Source organism: Falco peregrinus, chromosome 5 (assembly GCF_023634155.1).
Source record: "Falco peregrinus isolate bFalPer1 chromosome 5, bFalPer1.pri, whole genome shotgun sequence".
NCBI classification, from domain to species: Eukaryota; Metazoa; Chordata; class Aves; order Falconiformes; family Falconidae; genus Falco; species Falco peregrinus.
In genome coordinates this window covers 53821806-53838342 of record NC_073725.1, presented here as the reverse complement: position 1 = coordinate 53838342, position 16537 = coordinate 53821806, and the positions used below count along the sequence as shown (strand labels likewise).

Genomic DNA, 16537 nt, shown 5'->3' with positions numbered 1-16537 from the left:
TTAAATGTAAAAAATGGATAAGACTGGACATAATAAATGAGAGCCTATACTTACAAACAGTGGTCTAGATCTTTCACTATTATCAGAAAGGAATGGATGGACTAACAGAATGCAAATTCAACTCCCAGCCAGGAGCTGTTACTTTCAGTCAATTCTTCTAGCTACAAAGCTAAGGATTCAAGATTAAGGATTTAAACCACTAATGATCACATGCCAGAGCAAAGAGTGTAGTAAGGCACTCTCTGTATCTGCCTAGAAAGAGACAGGCATACAAAACTGAAAATGTGACAAAATGTCAAGAGACCAGAAGTCACCGGGAGGAAGGAAGAACAAAAGCTTAGGCAGAAAAGTAAATGTGCAAATTGTGACCAAATCTGCATATACTTGTGGGGCAAAGGGGATGTGTTTTGATATGCCAGGAGAAAGATTCAGTACCAAGTCCTATTATTACTGCTTTCCCCCCCCCCCCCAAAAAAAGGGAAAAAAACCAACCAAAGAAACAAAAAGCCAAAGGAGTACAAACTCTCTTTAGAAAAATCAGTGGGGTAATTACTATGTGATGTATTAAAAATCTCACAAGACATGGAAGAAAAAGATAACTACAAGAAGTTTTTTCTGAAGCCTAGCAGCAGTTTCCTTTAACATATATAGTTCCCAAATATTTACTGTGTCTATAGGATTATGAAATATTAAAGCAATGCAGTAGATTCAAATAAAACAGAAGAAAATAATTAATACAGAATGAAATACAGCAAGACATTTCAAGTGCTGTACCAATGAACGCACACAGGTACAAACAAAAGTTCCCTTCCCAACTCTCACATTGCCTTAGTACATCCCAATTTTAGTCAAAACTAAAACATCTTAAGATACAATGCATAAGTAACAAAAAAAAACCCCAAAACTTAGTGTCAAGTATCCAAAGCCTGGTCTATGAAACATTTCACCTAATTTGTTTGCTACCACCATTTTTAAAATGCTGTATCTCCATGCCACCATAAGCATACAGCAATCTCAGAGCTCATTTTATGATAAAAGTTCATATACTACAAGAAAAAGAATATATATAGTTAAACAGGCAAGAAGTTAGAACTTCAGAGCCAATGTCAGGTTGTCTTGTCAACTACTCAGTAAAAAAAAGCTTGGATACTACTATCTTGGTGCAGAGGCACAAATTAGAAGCTACAATACAGCAATTCTTCACTGAGAAATGTAGCTAGTCAAAATAATTCCTATTTTGCTGTAAAGTTGCATTCTTCTTATGCTACTTTTAAAATTGACTATGGAAATGCAATCTTCTAAATGGAATCACTTAGAAGGGAAATTATTTTGCTACAAATTTCTGTCTCCAGTAAAAGAAAAACCGCTATAAAAGAATAGAATTATACCAGGGAATGGTTTTAAGTATTGAGGTACATGCAATGGAGCAAAGCACTTAGTTCTTATTACCTCAGGATACAAGAACTTGAATGATTATTTTGACATATAGTTTTACACTTCAGTCTGGAATAGGAATAAAGGGTTTTCCAGATGAAACAGAATATCAGCCATTTATAGCATGAGTCAGAGCTGATTTGTCTCATATTGCTACCTACCATACTGTGAAAAAAAGGCTTAATGTAAAACCATTAAACATAAACAAAGACCACTCAAATGAAATCACAGTAAAAGTTTGCTTACCTCTTCTTTTTTAATGTGTTTTACACTCATAAAACACTGAAGCAACAAGTCCTTGACTTCATTACTCTCCTCTGAATCATAATCAAAACAAAGTAACGTCTGATGTAAATTCCATAGACGAACTACATCCGCACCCTGACAGGAAGAAAAAAAAAAAAAAAAGCCCACACTACAGTGAAGTAGGTATAGCTTTTAATGCAAATCATTATTTAAGAGATTTTAAATAATGAATTTGGAATGCACTGTCAGACAGAAGATTTTCAGATTTTAAAATTCTGAACATTATTTTACTTTCACCACAGCATTGGGAAAAATTACAAAAATATGAGTAACTGCAGAAATACTAATTTCCAACATCTGAAGACATGCTCAAGTATATTCATGCAAAATAGATGAAAACTGTATTACCTGAAACATTATACAATGAAAGCAGTTAACAGGGAAAAATAAAAGAAAACAATAAGTAAAGGAGAAATTTATTGGGTTAGTGCAAAAGTAGTATGCAAAAAGCTAACTTACACATTTAAGAAAAGAATTTCAGTCCATTAATAGAGACATAAGTTATTTGTAGACAGATACAGAGTAACATAAAATTAAGCTTCCCACATAAAAAGTCTCTATGAGTACCTGAACATAGTGCTTAAAACCCAAATTAATCAAAAGAGTTGCTATTGAAGCATTGGTCACTGAACTTTTCAAATGGGTGAAGGAAAACAGAGGCAAAAAAACCCCCAACTGACTCCTGAAATTGACTCCAAAAATCTTTAGTTTATTCTAGAGAAGGCAACATTGTAACATGTTGCTTATGCAAACAATAACACCAAAAAAAAGACTTTGTAAACACATATGCTAGGTTTCATTAACTGAGAAGCATTAGGACATTGAAAACAAGCTAACTCGAAATAAAAGGTATTTTTGAGGGATAATCTTGGAATATTCAGTAATAATCTAAAAGTTCATATAGCTTCAGCATACCGTAGCTGCTTTATTCAGGCTTTTTCTTAGAAGAATGATAAATAGTGTCTTCCCTAGCTGCTCCTTCCCTTCCAGTCCTTTCTCCCACCACATTTCAAACACACGTTGGATAGCACCCTGTAGGGTTTTTTCAGATTCAGGTAATGCAGGAAGAATACCTATAACAGTAATAAAATAATTATTTACTGCAATGAACCAAGTTATTCCTATAGAACACCACTCTGCTAGTACACTATTTACACTTCACAATGTTTACACATCTTAATAGGTTATTCTCACTATAGAGTTAACAAAGCTACCTAAATACCTAAGGGTCTAGCCAAGTTTTTGGATCAGTAATAACAGAATCTTAAGTTTTGCCTTAAAAATAATATAATCCACAGCATAAGGAAGGTTATCTATCATTGGGTGAACAGCTGGGAGAAAGAAATCTATCCAGCTTCTAGATTAAGTGATTTTTAAATAAATGCTCCCTTAATTTCGTGTCATAAAGAAAAACTCACATCAATACCAACTTCTCTCCTGTAGATTCTGTTCCACAGGCCAGTCAGGTCAACAAAAAGCCTAGTATACTCATCTGCTAAAAAGAAGCAGTATAATTCTATATTCTGCAAGAGGTAAATACACACCGTTTAATATAAAAACACATTCTAGAAGAGCTTCGTAGTTTACGGTTTCATCCACTGCAGGTATGGAAGCAGTAACTACAGCTGTCACTCCCTGGATCACAGCTACAGTTTGTTTCTGAAAGAAAGCAATGTTTAGGAAACAATTCTGCAGTTTATTTTATGTTCAGAAGATAATTATGACAAGAAATAAACATTAGCAACAGACACCAAAGCTGAATCGCTATTACGCTTCCATTCTGAAGAAAGGGTATACAGGCACCCAAAACCCATGAAATAAGAGCCAAAAGCATATATTTTTAAAGTACATCTGTTTCAAAAGGTTTGGAATGGGTTTTCAGCTCCAGCTAACTCCGTGACTGTACAAGTGTATCCATCCCTCCATTAAAAACTTCATCCGCAACAAAACCACTCAAAAAGACCCTAATGAGCAGGGTTTGTGCAACTCAAAAACACATAGATTGGTCACTTTAGAGCCAGTTATGTGATACTATAGGCCTCTGTATGTATGACTGATTTTCTACAAACCTCTAGGTGTCCCCAATGAATTCCCCACTGCATTTCTTTCTTTCTTCCAAAATGAAATAATCTTTTCCCCCAACAGTCTCAAGACTATGTAGACTACAGTGCAGAAGGCAGTATGTAAGGGTCTGAGTCAGAGAAATTCTGTGTTAAGCTAAATTTGTGGGAGGGGCAATCAAATCTAGACTTCATGATCTTCATTCAATAAAATGATATAATAAAACAGGTAGTGAATTTCTTATAGTATATGCCAGATAACTAAGGAACATCTGAGATATCAAGATTTATTTACTGAAATAAGACATATGAGAAGCCCACTCAACTAGTGAAAAAACTAAATCTGATCTTTCATAATTAAAATTTCAGCAGAGGTAATATTTTATAGTATAGACCAGTAATGAGTTCACCTTAACCCAAGCAGGACAGTTACAAGGTCAGTTAAGACTGGTGCAGGGAGGTGAAGTTTAGAATTGATGTTGTTTGATAACCCTTGCATGTTTTCAGATGCTATGAAAACATTCCACTTCCCAGAAAATATGAAATACTCATCACATTTTTATTTTACAAAATGTTTACCATTTCTGGAACTAACTCAACTTCCATGTCATCATCACTTTCATTATCTTCACACTTCTGCCATCTTTCCACTGGGTTCTCCATCAAGCTGTCTGTCAACAGCTGCGTCAGTCTCTCCCATAGCACTACTTTTTGCTTTCTTGATAATTCTTGAAGTAGTTCATTCAAGTCAAAACGATCAAATTTATTTTTCTGTGAATGGACAGAAGATATCACACAATTCCACATCAGTGAGGTAGCTTATATTTCATCATCATACTTCCCAAGATTAAAGCTTTTTTTTGCATTAAGAATTGACTTCCATTCCTCTGCAGCGATAGAGATAAAATACCTTCTGGAAATTGTGTTTCTTTCAAAAATAGCATGAAAAAATCCTGCTGCTTAACTCTTCATTGTGAAACAAGAGTGCTTCTCTTAAGACTAAAGTCGGTAGCCCTTGCCAGCAATACCACTGAATATAAATCACATCCCCATAACATCAACTTCTGTCTCTCACGTGTTCCAAATACTTCATTCCCAACAGAGACAATTCCATACCCTTAGCTAAGAAGTTCAGAACTGCACAGAATTAAAGTCCCTGATCATATCTTTGCTATCTTAAATATAGATTGATGACGGCTGTTAAAAGAAAATCTTTACACAAGGACTAGAAATGCAAGTCAGTACAGCCCTAGGGGCAGCACTACAGATTTTGGCATACAATCTGCACAGAACAGTGCTCTGTACATGGCACTATTGTACTCCGGACTTAGGGGTGATGAGGGAGTTACATTAAGCCCACGCTTCCCTCTTATGCTTTACTGAATGGGAAGCCACTGTTAGTCTCTGTAACAGACTTCACTAAAAGACAGATCTGAACCATTTCCTCAGAAGAACCTTACCAGAAAAATTTACCTCAGAGACACAAAGAGCCTGTTAGCATCAAAGAAGGGTTGGCAACCTGCTAGGAAAGGGAATGTGCAGAGAAAAGAACAGAAGGAAAAACAGACACAGCCAAGAGGAAGTACAGATAATTTTTGAGATTTAATTTGCAATACTGAAGACCTACTTGATCAAAACCACTTTGGAGGAAAGAGGGAGAATGTCCATGATCTTGAAATAAAAATATTTTTAGTTTGCAGATACACTCAAAAACAGGAACCAAAAAGAAAAAGAAAGTTGAAGGGAAAAATAAAAATAGAAAAATAATGAAAGAAGCAGCACTAAGTATTAGAAGGCTCACAGAAGGGCATGAGAAGAAAGATCCTGTTACATATTTATAACAGAACTTCTATCCTATTCTACAGCTAGAAACAAATATAATAAACCAAAGGCCACACAGGGAGTACTGCAGACCTCTACTTCAAACAAACCCAAAAGACAGGATATTAAGATTGTATGGTTTTGAACAAAAAGAATGAATTCATAATAAGACTAGAGCTTTCTGATCTTCCTTTGGCATGATATGGTATAGAATTATTCCAAAACCTATGAGAGATAAGGATGTCACTGAATGATAGTCGTATCTGCGATTTCTGTTTTCCTATGAAATAATGTATTTTCTTGAATTGGAATGGATTTAGTGGAAAAATTTAACACCACCTGATAAAGACCTCAAAGAGCAACACCACAATACTGTAACATTTTTAAAAGATTACAAAGAAAGGTGAAAAGTCCAAGGCAAATCTTGAAGGAAAACTAGCAAAACCCCTAGATATAAATGAAGCAAAACATTGAGAGAAGAGAAAAGGAAAATTAATGGGGCGTGGAGAGGTGGAAATGAGAGACATTCAAAGAAGTAGCAGAGCTAAGAACAGAACTTTAAGAAAAGTTAAAATGGAAAATTCTGTGGCTAGAGCACAAAATAGGTAGAAAAAGTAGGGCATAAATAGAATATGAGAACTAAGGAAAGCAGTGAGGCTGTAACCACACTTTCCTCTTCTTTCTACATTTATATATCTACTTCTAAAGGACAGGAATACAATACCACAGTCTCCTCCAGAAAAACAATCAAGAATTATTCAAAGGAGATCTTAAAATGAGGATCTTCATCCTAAGATAAGACCTATCAGGGAGGGTTTAAAAGGAAATGAATAAAATAACTCAGGTCTCTCAGACAATCAAAAAGTAATTTGGATATTCAAGATCCCTTCCTATGAAGGCATGAAGACAGTTTTAATCAATATACTCATTATAGCTGGTAACATACTGTTTCCAGAGGTATTGGCAACAGCTGAAAACTGTTTTAAGACAAGTCATGTGAACTGGTGATGAAAACCCCATTTTTAATCCAAATAGACCAAGATATGTTAAAACAGATTACTTAGATGAAGATGGCAGAAACAACATGACCAAATTAATTGAAAAGGAAATGCTGCAAGTACTGTATGTTATCCTAAACAGAATAGCTTTTTGTTAAAGTGTTTATATTTGGGTGAAAATGGGACAAAGACTTCAAGCAAAGGCAATTTGGTAATAAAGTTGTCATCTATAATTACATACAGGAGTGCAAACGAAAAACCTAGCAAATTTATTGGGATAAAGAGATTCAGTGACGTTTATGAGACAAACATTTCGAAGCTTACTACACAGAACATGATCCCTGTCACAGAAATTATAGGTTTAATACTTTTGTTACTTTAGAAAATTAAGTTATGCCTCTGTAGACATAAGAAGTCAACTGATCCGCTTCTTTTATCCTGATACAGGTAATATTAGGATAATACTGATTAGAAAGCTTAAGAAACTAACCTGACAATACCATTTATTGAGGCTATCAGAGGATGTTGAGGAGAAACTGCGTATATCTTAATACCACATAGACTGAAACTTAGTAGAAAAAACAACAATCTAAATTATATCCGATTACCGTGCAATATCATATATACAACATGAGAATGAACTTTGCATTAGTAGATTTTGATGGATTTGTTTTGTTCCTCCTGCTTCTCTCCACACTAAATTTAGAGAGAGCACGCTATCCCCATCCCTAAAACATTCAGTGATAAAAGAACTATCAACTACAATTACACAAGGACTAAAGAATAAGTGGACAGCCTAAACGATTTAAAAGAATTAACAAATACTAGTGAAACATCCTTCTGCTATGTTTGTGTATTCAATTACACAGCAATAACTCTTTCATAAGTTGAAATATTAAAAAAAACCCAATACTTTGACATTACATTAATACTTTTTTTTCCCCAGTATTACCATGGTACTACCATTTGTTCTTAAAAGACATAAGCTGTATATACAACAACCAAATGTTAAAAAATTAGTTGGTTTATAAATAGCAACATTTCAGATTCTACAACTTTCTCGACTGTGTTCCCTTAACTTGTTTTCTACAGCAATTATTCTAGCACATCTGCAGGTACCAGAGAAATAGTTTCTGTCTCTACACCACAAAATTTCTGCTCTAATAACAGACTTACAATTTCATTAGTTACACATGTATCTTGTCTTACTTACAGAATTCTGAGTATAACACAAGAAGCCTTCAATTGACTCTTTAGACACAACTTGTAAAAATGCTTCACGTTTCATGGTGGTCTTGTTTTTCCTTGCTTTGTGAATGAAATAAGACAAAACGTTAGAGAAAGTACTGTCTCTCAAAACAAGATCACAATTGGCCTCAATGAAGAGCATATGAGCTTAGATTCATCTACATGGTTACAAATAAATGATGTTTCCCCTCCAAAATACTTTTGAATCAGCACTTAGATTTGTAACAGCACTAGGCTGCAGTACTGGGACATTTTGGTTTTAGTTCACTTTCCAAGTCTTAAAACAAGAACTTCTAATGGTTACTTCGATTTTTAAAACTAACAGTGTATCCAGCACACACCGCCCATTTAGCTAGCCATCACTCCCAGTGACAGCATTTACTTACACGAAAAGCAAAACACTCGGTCCTTTTCCCTCTTGCCAAGGAGGGCTCTGACAGACGGGCAAGGCCGCTTTCCGGCACCGAGCGCTGACTATGTCCCCAAGCACTCCTTCCAGCCAGGCCCTTCCCGCACCTGCCACCCAGGAGCCCGCCGCACCCGGCCTCCGCTGCGTGCGGGGCGGCAGCAGAGACAGGCCGGCTGGGGGGCCCGTCCCGGAGCAGCCGGGCGCTGGCTACTGCCCCGCCGCCGGGCAGGGCCCCACAGCCCGCCGGGTGCGCCCGAAGCGGCAGGAGGCTGAGGCCGGGCGGGCCGCTTACCTGGCGCTGCCTCAGGAGGGAACCCCCGCGGAGCTGCGGGCCCCGTTTCTCAGCGGCCGGGGCTGCCCGCACCGGAGGACACCGAACGGCGGCGGCGCGGACGGGACGCGGCAGGGCTGTAGCCCGCCCAGGAGGAGCCGCGGGTGCGCCCAGGGCCGCGTCGCAGCCCGCCCAACCCCACGCGCCGCTGCCCGCGCTGACGCTTTCAAATCCTCGCGCGGCGGCCGTTGGGCGCGGGCGGGATCCGTCGAGCGCGCGTCTCGCGAGAGCTGGGCTGCGGCGCGCGGCGCCACCGAGGGGAGGGCGGGGCGCGCGCGGTCGCGGCCGTTAGAGCGGGGCCGGGGCCGCGTCCCAGGAACGGGCCGGGCCTTCCCGCCCCCGCCCGGGTGGGAGCTGCGGAGCCGCCTCCCGCCGGGGCCGGCGTTGGTCCCGTCCCGCGGGGCACCTGCTCTGGCGGGGGGGACTGCAGGGCAGGCGGCCGAAGGACTGAGGAGCCGGGGCCCGGCTGCCTTGCGGGTGGCCTGGCTGCCGGGGGGGGCCGGCTGCCTGGGGTGCAGACCCAGCTGCGGGCATGCCTGGGCATCCACAGCCCGGGCGTGGGCCGCGGTGCAGTGCGGTGCAGGCTGTGCTGCTCTGTTTGGGATTTGGGAGCCCTGAAGCGCTTCTCCACCGCTTCCCCTCAGCAGTGAAGGCTGGCTGGCCTGCACGGCATTCCGTGGAGGAGCATCCAGGTGCTGCTGACAGGGAGTAAACCTGCGTACCAGTTACTGTTACCTTTCTGTGGCTACTTCTGAAGTCTGGGTGACTTCAAACAGGGATAAGACGGCTTTAGTTAAATTCATGTATAGGCTTAAGGAACAGTGTGCTGCCTTCCATGGATCTCGGGGAAGGTGGACACACTCTTCTGCTGTGGTTTGACCCCGGCCAGCAGTCAAGCCCCACGCAACCACTGGCTCAGTCCCCCCATCACAGGATGGGGGAAGAGGGTCAGAAGAGTAAAAGTGAGAAAACTTGTGGGTCAAGGTAAAGACAGTTTAATAGGTGGAGCAAAAGCCACACATGCAAGCAAAGCAAAACCAGGCATTCATTCACCGCTTCCCATGGGCAGGCAGGTGTTCATCCCAGGAAAGCTGGGCCCCATCATACATAACAGCTACTTGGGAAGACAAATGCCATAATGCTGAATGTTCCCCCCCCTTCCTTCTTCCCCCGGCCTTTATACTCAGCATGACATCATACGGTATGGAATATCCCTTTGGATAGTTCAGGTCAGCTGTCCTAGTTGTGTCCTCTTCCAGTCTGTTGTGCCCCTCCAGTCTTCTCACTAGCAGGGCCTGAGAAACTGAAAAGTCCTTGACTTGGTATAAACACTACCTATCAACACCTAAAACCATCAATGTGCTATCAACTTCGCCCTCACACCTAATACAAAACAGCCCTGCACCAGCTACTAAGAAGAAAATGAATTCTATCCCAGCTGAAACCAGGACATATTCTTACAAAGCATTTATGCTAGCTCACAGAGCCTGCATCATACATTGCATTACACCAGTGACTTTCTTTCTCCAAGAATGCTTTTGTTGCTAGCGTTTGACAGCTGCGCATTTAACCTCAGCCATGGTGAATGCTACGTTATGCGCTCTTCATTCAAAATGATGAGAGCTCAACAGGCTGCTCACCAGATTTTATAGGAGATTGTGTAATAGGAGACTATGTGAGCCTGATGATACTTACACTTTGATAACTAAGGACTTCTTAATATATCAGGAAATGCTGCTTTCTGTTTCTTCTCAATCCTTAATTTGCAGTGTTCGGAAATAGCTGGACTCAGTTCCTTGAATGAAGCATAATCAGCTTTCAAATTCTGTACTATTCCCCATTCCATTTGTCTGAGCTCTTCTGCAAACCAAAACCAGTCAGTATGTCTTGTGGAGGGCTTTATTTATATCTTTTGATTTTGCATCTGCGGTAGCGTATTTCTCAGTATTTCTCAGCGCTGTTGGCTGTTCAGAAGAGGTAGGTGCTTGACTGAAATAGTTTACTTTCGGTCTGTGATAGCAGTACAGCATTTGCTAGTTTACTATGCAAACAAACAGAAGACCAACAATAATTTCCATAAAGTTCTCATATCTGATTGGACTTTTGTGGATTGCAATTTTTAACCACACGATGTAATTCAGATTTTATTTAATATTATATGTAAAAATTCACTACTTTTTAAAGTAGTATTTATGTCTTCTGCTAATATTTTAATTTTTAACATAGACTCTAATCACCTGACCTCTCACAGTGGTGGTTTATATTCAAAATTAAAACTTGTCTCATTTTCTGCCAGATATATATTTGACTTACAGACTTTTCCTGGTTTATTGTTAAAGTTCTTGAGTAAACTGTTCTGTTTACCTCTTTTCTTACACGGTTTGAAGACTATAGGATGAAAAATAGTTTATTATATGCTTATCCTATATAAATAATGCTATTCTGTATTGCTTTAATAATGTACATAACAGATGACTAATGTTACTGAAAACAAAAATAAAAACTTTCAATTCCTGCATCATCAACAGAGGCCACATGAAACTTCTGAAATAACTGGATTTTAAAACATGTGCCACATAGAAAGTACCACAGGCACGGCAGGAGAATGGGTTCCATTACTTACAAGTTGTAATAGAGATAGCCGCATACCCAAGGCAGGGGCATTATAGCAGGAGTCAGAAGCCATAAACTCATCTTGCTGGGCAACATAACGAGGTACCGGTAGTTCAGTGTCACTCCTTGGCCCTACCTGAAGCACCCCCCCCCCCCCCCCCCCCACACACACACACACATACCTCACGTTGTATTTTCACCTAGAATAAGGCCTGTCTCCTCTGAAGCGTGAAACAGGTAATCCAGCAGTTACCAGCATCCACCTACCAGCAACCATGGAGGAAGGTCCCAGGAGAGATGCACCCCTGGACAATCGCTTGAAACAGCATCTGTCCTCCAGCCCTAACCCCCACACTGTGACAGCCGGCAGGCATCGACTTCCAGAAGCAGACTGCCCAAAGGAGGGAGCATTTTGCTGCTTTACACTAAAGAAGGATGAAGAATTAGGGTTGTTTCCGATCCCATGGACCTTTTTAATTTCTAAAGTTAGATGATCAGCTAAGTGCAAGAAGCCTGTGAAACAGTTTGTTTGAAGTAAGTTGTGTGAGCAATCATCACGCTCATAAAAGAGTAAAATCAAAGAAAAAAATATGAAAACTGACTTTAATACATTGTGCTAACATCTTCCCTTTCTGCATATATCAAAAATCTTTGACATTTTAGGTCCAAACTGATGGATTTATTTTTCATGTCCTGTGTGGACTATTTCATTAATATGTTGATTAGTCTTTTAATTAGATACTACATTAGTCACCTGGTTACTGTTTATTTAGTCGGGCACATACCCATTTAGCAAACATACTAAAACATATTTTAGCTCATGATTTATGTTGCATAGCAACCACAGAATGATTTTTTCATAGTATTGAAACTACGAGTTGACACAGATAACAACAGACTGAATAATGCCAAATGATTCATTTTAAAGGACCACATCGAGAAACCAGAGAGGTAGAATAGTGTTTTGCAGGTTTTTTCAGGAATTGTGCATGAACTGCAAGCTAGTAATGAAGCTACAACTCTATTTTCAGTTTCTCCAATGTTCTCCCTTTCAAAAGTACCCAATTACATGCCTCTTTTTGACATATCTGTTCATCTGCTCAAAATAATCTATACCCTGTGATAATAATCTCATATTTATTATCATTTTCCTGTCAAGTCACGTTAAGGCAAAAATGAAAAATGGGCCTTCCACACATGGTTGCTGAGCAACAGCAAATAAAGATTTGCTTTCGTGCTACCGCTTCATAAACTAGTCTTTATTCTTGTTGGTGGCCTGTATAAGAGATCTCAATTGCAAACGTCTCCCACAAGAATATTGTAGTTTCGACAATGGCAAGTCCTCTGTTTTAACCTATATGATACAACATTATAAATACTGTAAAAAATAAACAAGTAATTCCCTGAACATCAGATGTTTTCTTGACACATTTTTTTCATATTTACAATGATATTTTCTAGATAATCATTTCTGATGAGATCATTGTACGCATTATCTACCAACATGTTAGAATTGTTACTCCCATTTCTTTTCATTTGAATATGTAATAAAATTTGTTATAGTTAATACGGGATCCACGAAATCTGCTCATCCTCTGAGGCAGGCTGTTAATAATTTACATGCATTAATTTCCCTTGATTTTTTTTTTTTTTTTTGATCCTCACATACTTTGATAAATAATCCGAACAGCATGGGAGAAAGATGAAGTTTCACACTATTCCACTTCTCCAGATCCCCCCTTGCCTGAAGGTAATACTGCCAATCATGCCAGCCTTTATTCAGAGGCAACTGTCAGTTTTCAGTGGTGGTGTGATTAGACTGTGAAACTGCTTATTTCCCTTAAATTATTAATATTAACACGAAACAATTTCAGAGTTTAAGAGATTAAGTAGGAAAAAAACCCATTCACCACAGAAGAAAAAAAATTATCCTTGTTAAGTCGGAAAAAAAATCAGGAAATAAAATGTGCAGAGGGAATGCAAAAGCTTTTCTGAAGGGGCACTGCCCAGAGGGGCTGCGGATGCTGGTGAAGTCCTGAAGTGCCGCTGCGTGGGCGCTCACCAGTACTGCTGGGTGCCTCGCATGCTGGGCACACTGATGGAAGGCATGGGAACAGTGCAACTTTATTCATTTTGGTTTATTATTATGCTTTATTATAAAATATTCACTTATTCTATCATGAAGATGACCAGAGGGCTGAAGCACCTCTCCCATGTGAGGACAGGCTGAGACAGTTGGGGTTGTTCAGCCTGGGGAAGAGAGAAGGCTCCGGGGAGACCTTCCAGTACCTAAAGGGGCCTGCAAGAAAGCTGGAGAAGGGCGTTTTACAAGGACAAGTAGCAATAGGACAAGGTGGGGGTGGCTTTAAACTGAAAGAGGGCAGGTTTAGATTAGATACAAGGAAGAAATTCTTCTCTCTGAGGGCAGTGAGACACTGGCGCAGGCTGCCCAGGGAAGCTGTGGATGCCCCATCCCTGGCAGTGCCCAAGGCCAGGCTGGACGGGGCTTGGGGCAACCTGGGCTGGTGGCAGGTGTCCCTGCCCATGGCAGGGGGGTGGGAACTAGGTGATCTTTAAGGAATCCTCCAACCCAAACCATTCTGTAACTCTATTATTTGCTTTATCATTATGCTCTTACTGTTATCGGTGTTTCCTTACAGGCAGTGTTGTTATAAATCACAGTAATTTTTCTCTGCTCACTGGTAGTACCATGAAAATTGAAAGATGTCTGAAATGCTATAAAATGCCTACAAAAAGAAATTACAATAACAATATTTGCATAGCTAAATCCATCCCACTGTAAATAAAAGAAGCATCACTACAGCAAACATTTTCTAGTATAAAGTTATTGACATCTTTTGGAATACTATGTATCAATGAGTAGATCTATAGTACTAGTTTGTAATTTAATTTGTTTCAGACATAAACACTCCAGTTATATCTGCCATGTCCAGATTACTGTAACCCTGTTCAATTTAACATTCTGAATTATTAGAGATTTACAGCTCTTGTAAGTGTTCTGCCTCCTCTCAGATCTCACACTATCTTACTCTTTATGGACAAAGAGAAGAATTGTTTCTAAAGTACAAAAATACTGTTATTAATTTTACAAGTGCTCTTAAAGGTTTAATTACGATAGACATGCATCGTCTAGACATGACACCATCTCTGTTCCATCTAATATGAAACATGCAAATACTGTATAAATATCAGAATGGACATGATTGGCTTATCCATATTAGTTTATATATATAGGGGGTGGGGGTGGGGGTGTACATGTACATCTGTACAGAAACACACAACAAACTACATTGCCTGGAGAATGTACCACCATTTACTTGTTTCTCACATCAGTGTTGGCTTTGTCAAGGCTGAGACGTGGGTGTTCCCCCTGTTGCCGATCCGGACCAGGAACCTAACCTAAGCCCATCATGCTTTTCTTAAGGGCTGCATGTCCAGCTTCCCTCATGCAAAACTAACACATCGGGAACCGAGCGAGCACAGTGCTTGCTCCGCGCAGTGTCAGAGTGGGGGGATACATCTGGACTCAGGCACTTGAAAGTTCTCACACATTCACTAGTTTAGACATACCTGTCAGTTATTACTGTTCTGTGCATCAGTTTGACTATCACAAGACCTTGCAACAGTGTGATTTGGCAGACAATTTCTGATCGTGTTCTTAACGAAGGAAATTGTTGTGTGAGGTATTTTTTCTAGTAGAATTTGATCTTTGCTCCTTTTCCCCACCCTGTGTTTATTGTGCTGCTCCATGATGTATTTCACTGTTGCTAGATATCCCAAGTTTCCAGCCTCATGCTTGAGCCAACAGTAGAAATAAATACTTAAAGCATGATGATGTTTCAAATGAACTTAGAACCTTAATCTTCCAGAAGTTTCATGTTTCCTTGAATCATGGACCAGCTGTGTATTTCCTGCTGCCTCATGACTAAATGCTTTCACAAAAACATTTTGGTAAATTGAATCCAGATATTCTTAACCTCCATTATGAAACTCCATTCTTTTAGTATCACCTGTGCCTCAGAGCAAAGGGGGAGAGTGGAGTGCCCTGGGGACCATGCCTGTTTTTCGCTTCTTTTAAGCTAGGATGACTTCCAGCTCCACTCCCAAAGATGCCTAGAATCCAGATCGCTTCATTATTGTACAAGAAAAAAATGTGCACAGGCAGCAAAAAAGGCTTCACAATAGTCTGCACTACCATCTAGTGGCATGTAATGGTGTATTCAGAAAACAAAAATTGTGCAGTAATGAATACAAATGCTAAAACTTTAAAGTCTCATTGCAAAAGATATGAGAAGCAAAAACGCTTTATAAAAAAACGTTACAAATGAAGCATTTTTTTACACTTCCAATAATCTGAATTTGAAAAAGCATATTAAATAAAAAAATGACCTAGAACAAATGACTAAAACTAAGATTTACACCTCTTTTTAGCAAGCTGATCTTAGTATTTTAAACCTTCAATTCCAACTTATTTTACATGCAAAATAATGATTTACCAAATAAAACACAAAGAACTGGCATTGCTACAAACACCCTTCTACAAGTCCCAAACAGCCATTTCCATTAACTCATTTTCATTAGCTTTCATTTCATTTCCATCACCTGTACGCATGGCAGGTCTAGGGACAATCCCAGTTCTTTGGATGCTGTTGTCACAGTTTGTCAAATTTATCCAACTGTGCTCAAAGCTGAAGGTTACTAACAGAGCACCTACTCAGTGGTTAGCATATTACCTTTAGCTCTGAGAACGTTCCATGATTCATGCAAAACCAGATAAAGGTTCCTATAAATTCTAGGATTGAAAAAATTCAACACAGTAACCTCAACTGAACTTCCAGATAGCAACAAAACCCCATGCAAAATATGCCAGGGATTTCAGCCTATGAGTTGAAGTGTTTCTCCCATGTTGAAGTCTGCTTGGAACTGTCTTGCAGAATACTCTTTATTAAATCATTAATATTTGTGAAATGCTCAGTAAGCTCCACTTGGCAGTCTCTGAGAGTTTGCAGAACACCACACTGGCTTGCAAATCCAACTGAGGATTAAAAAACCTTATTTGAAATTCCATGCTGGAAAGAACTGCCATTAAATGCGTGCACTGTTTTTTGTTTTAGTGATCTCATCACAGCGATCTGGTGAAATTAATGACCTTCATTCAGCACCTACAGATAATTATTGCTTTGCTAGCATTATCTACATGGCTACTCAAGTTCTTTGCATAGATTAATGTATTTTTAATCGCTACACAATTTTTGCATCCTGACTTAACAAAGCTTGCAACTTCCTGCTCTATGCC

The 16537-nt window shown here is 39.5% G+C and overlaps 1 protein-coding gene across 3 annotated transcripts in view; it reads right to left on the bottom strand.

Annotated features, from left to right (window-relative positions):
• The window catches only part of NCAPG2 (non-SMC condensin II complex subunit G2), a 48535-nt gene extending 39822 nt beyond the window's left edge, over positions 1–8713 (bottom strand). The window contains exons 1-6 of one of the 3 annotated variants that reach the window (XR_008747347.1): positions 8254–8684; positions 7833–7927; positions 4380–4571; positions 3285–3399; positions 2656–2813; positions 1681–1815 (exon numbers count right to left, since the gene is read on the bottom strand). Coding sequence is in view for 2 of the 3 variants with exons in the window: in XM_055804927.1 (XP_055660902.1) it covers positions 1681–1815; positions 2656–2813; positions 3285–3399; positions 4380–4571; positions 7833–7907 (675 nt within the window). In the remaining variant the exon portion in view is untranslated. Of the gene's footprint in view, positions 1–1680; positions 1816–2655; positions 2814–3284; positions 3400–4379; positions 4572–7832; positions 7928–8253 lie in introns of all 3 variants that reach the window. The other 2 variants (XM_055804927.1, XM_055804926.1) reach the window with 2 other exon arrangements.
• Between the last annotated feature and the right edge of the window lie 7824 nt (positions 8714–16537).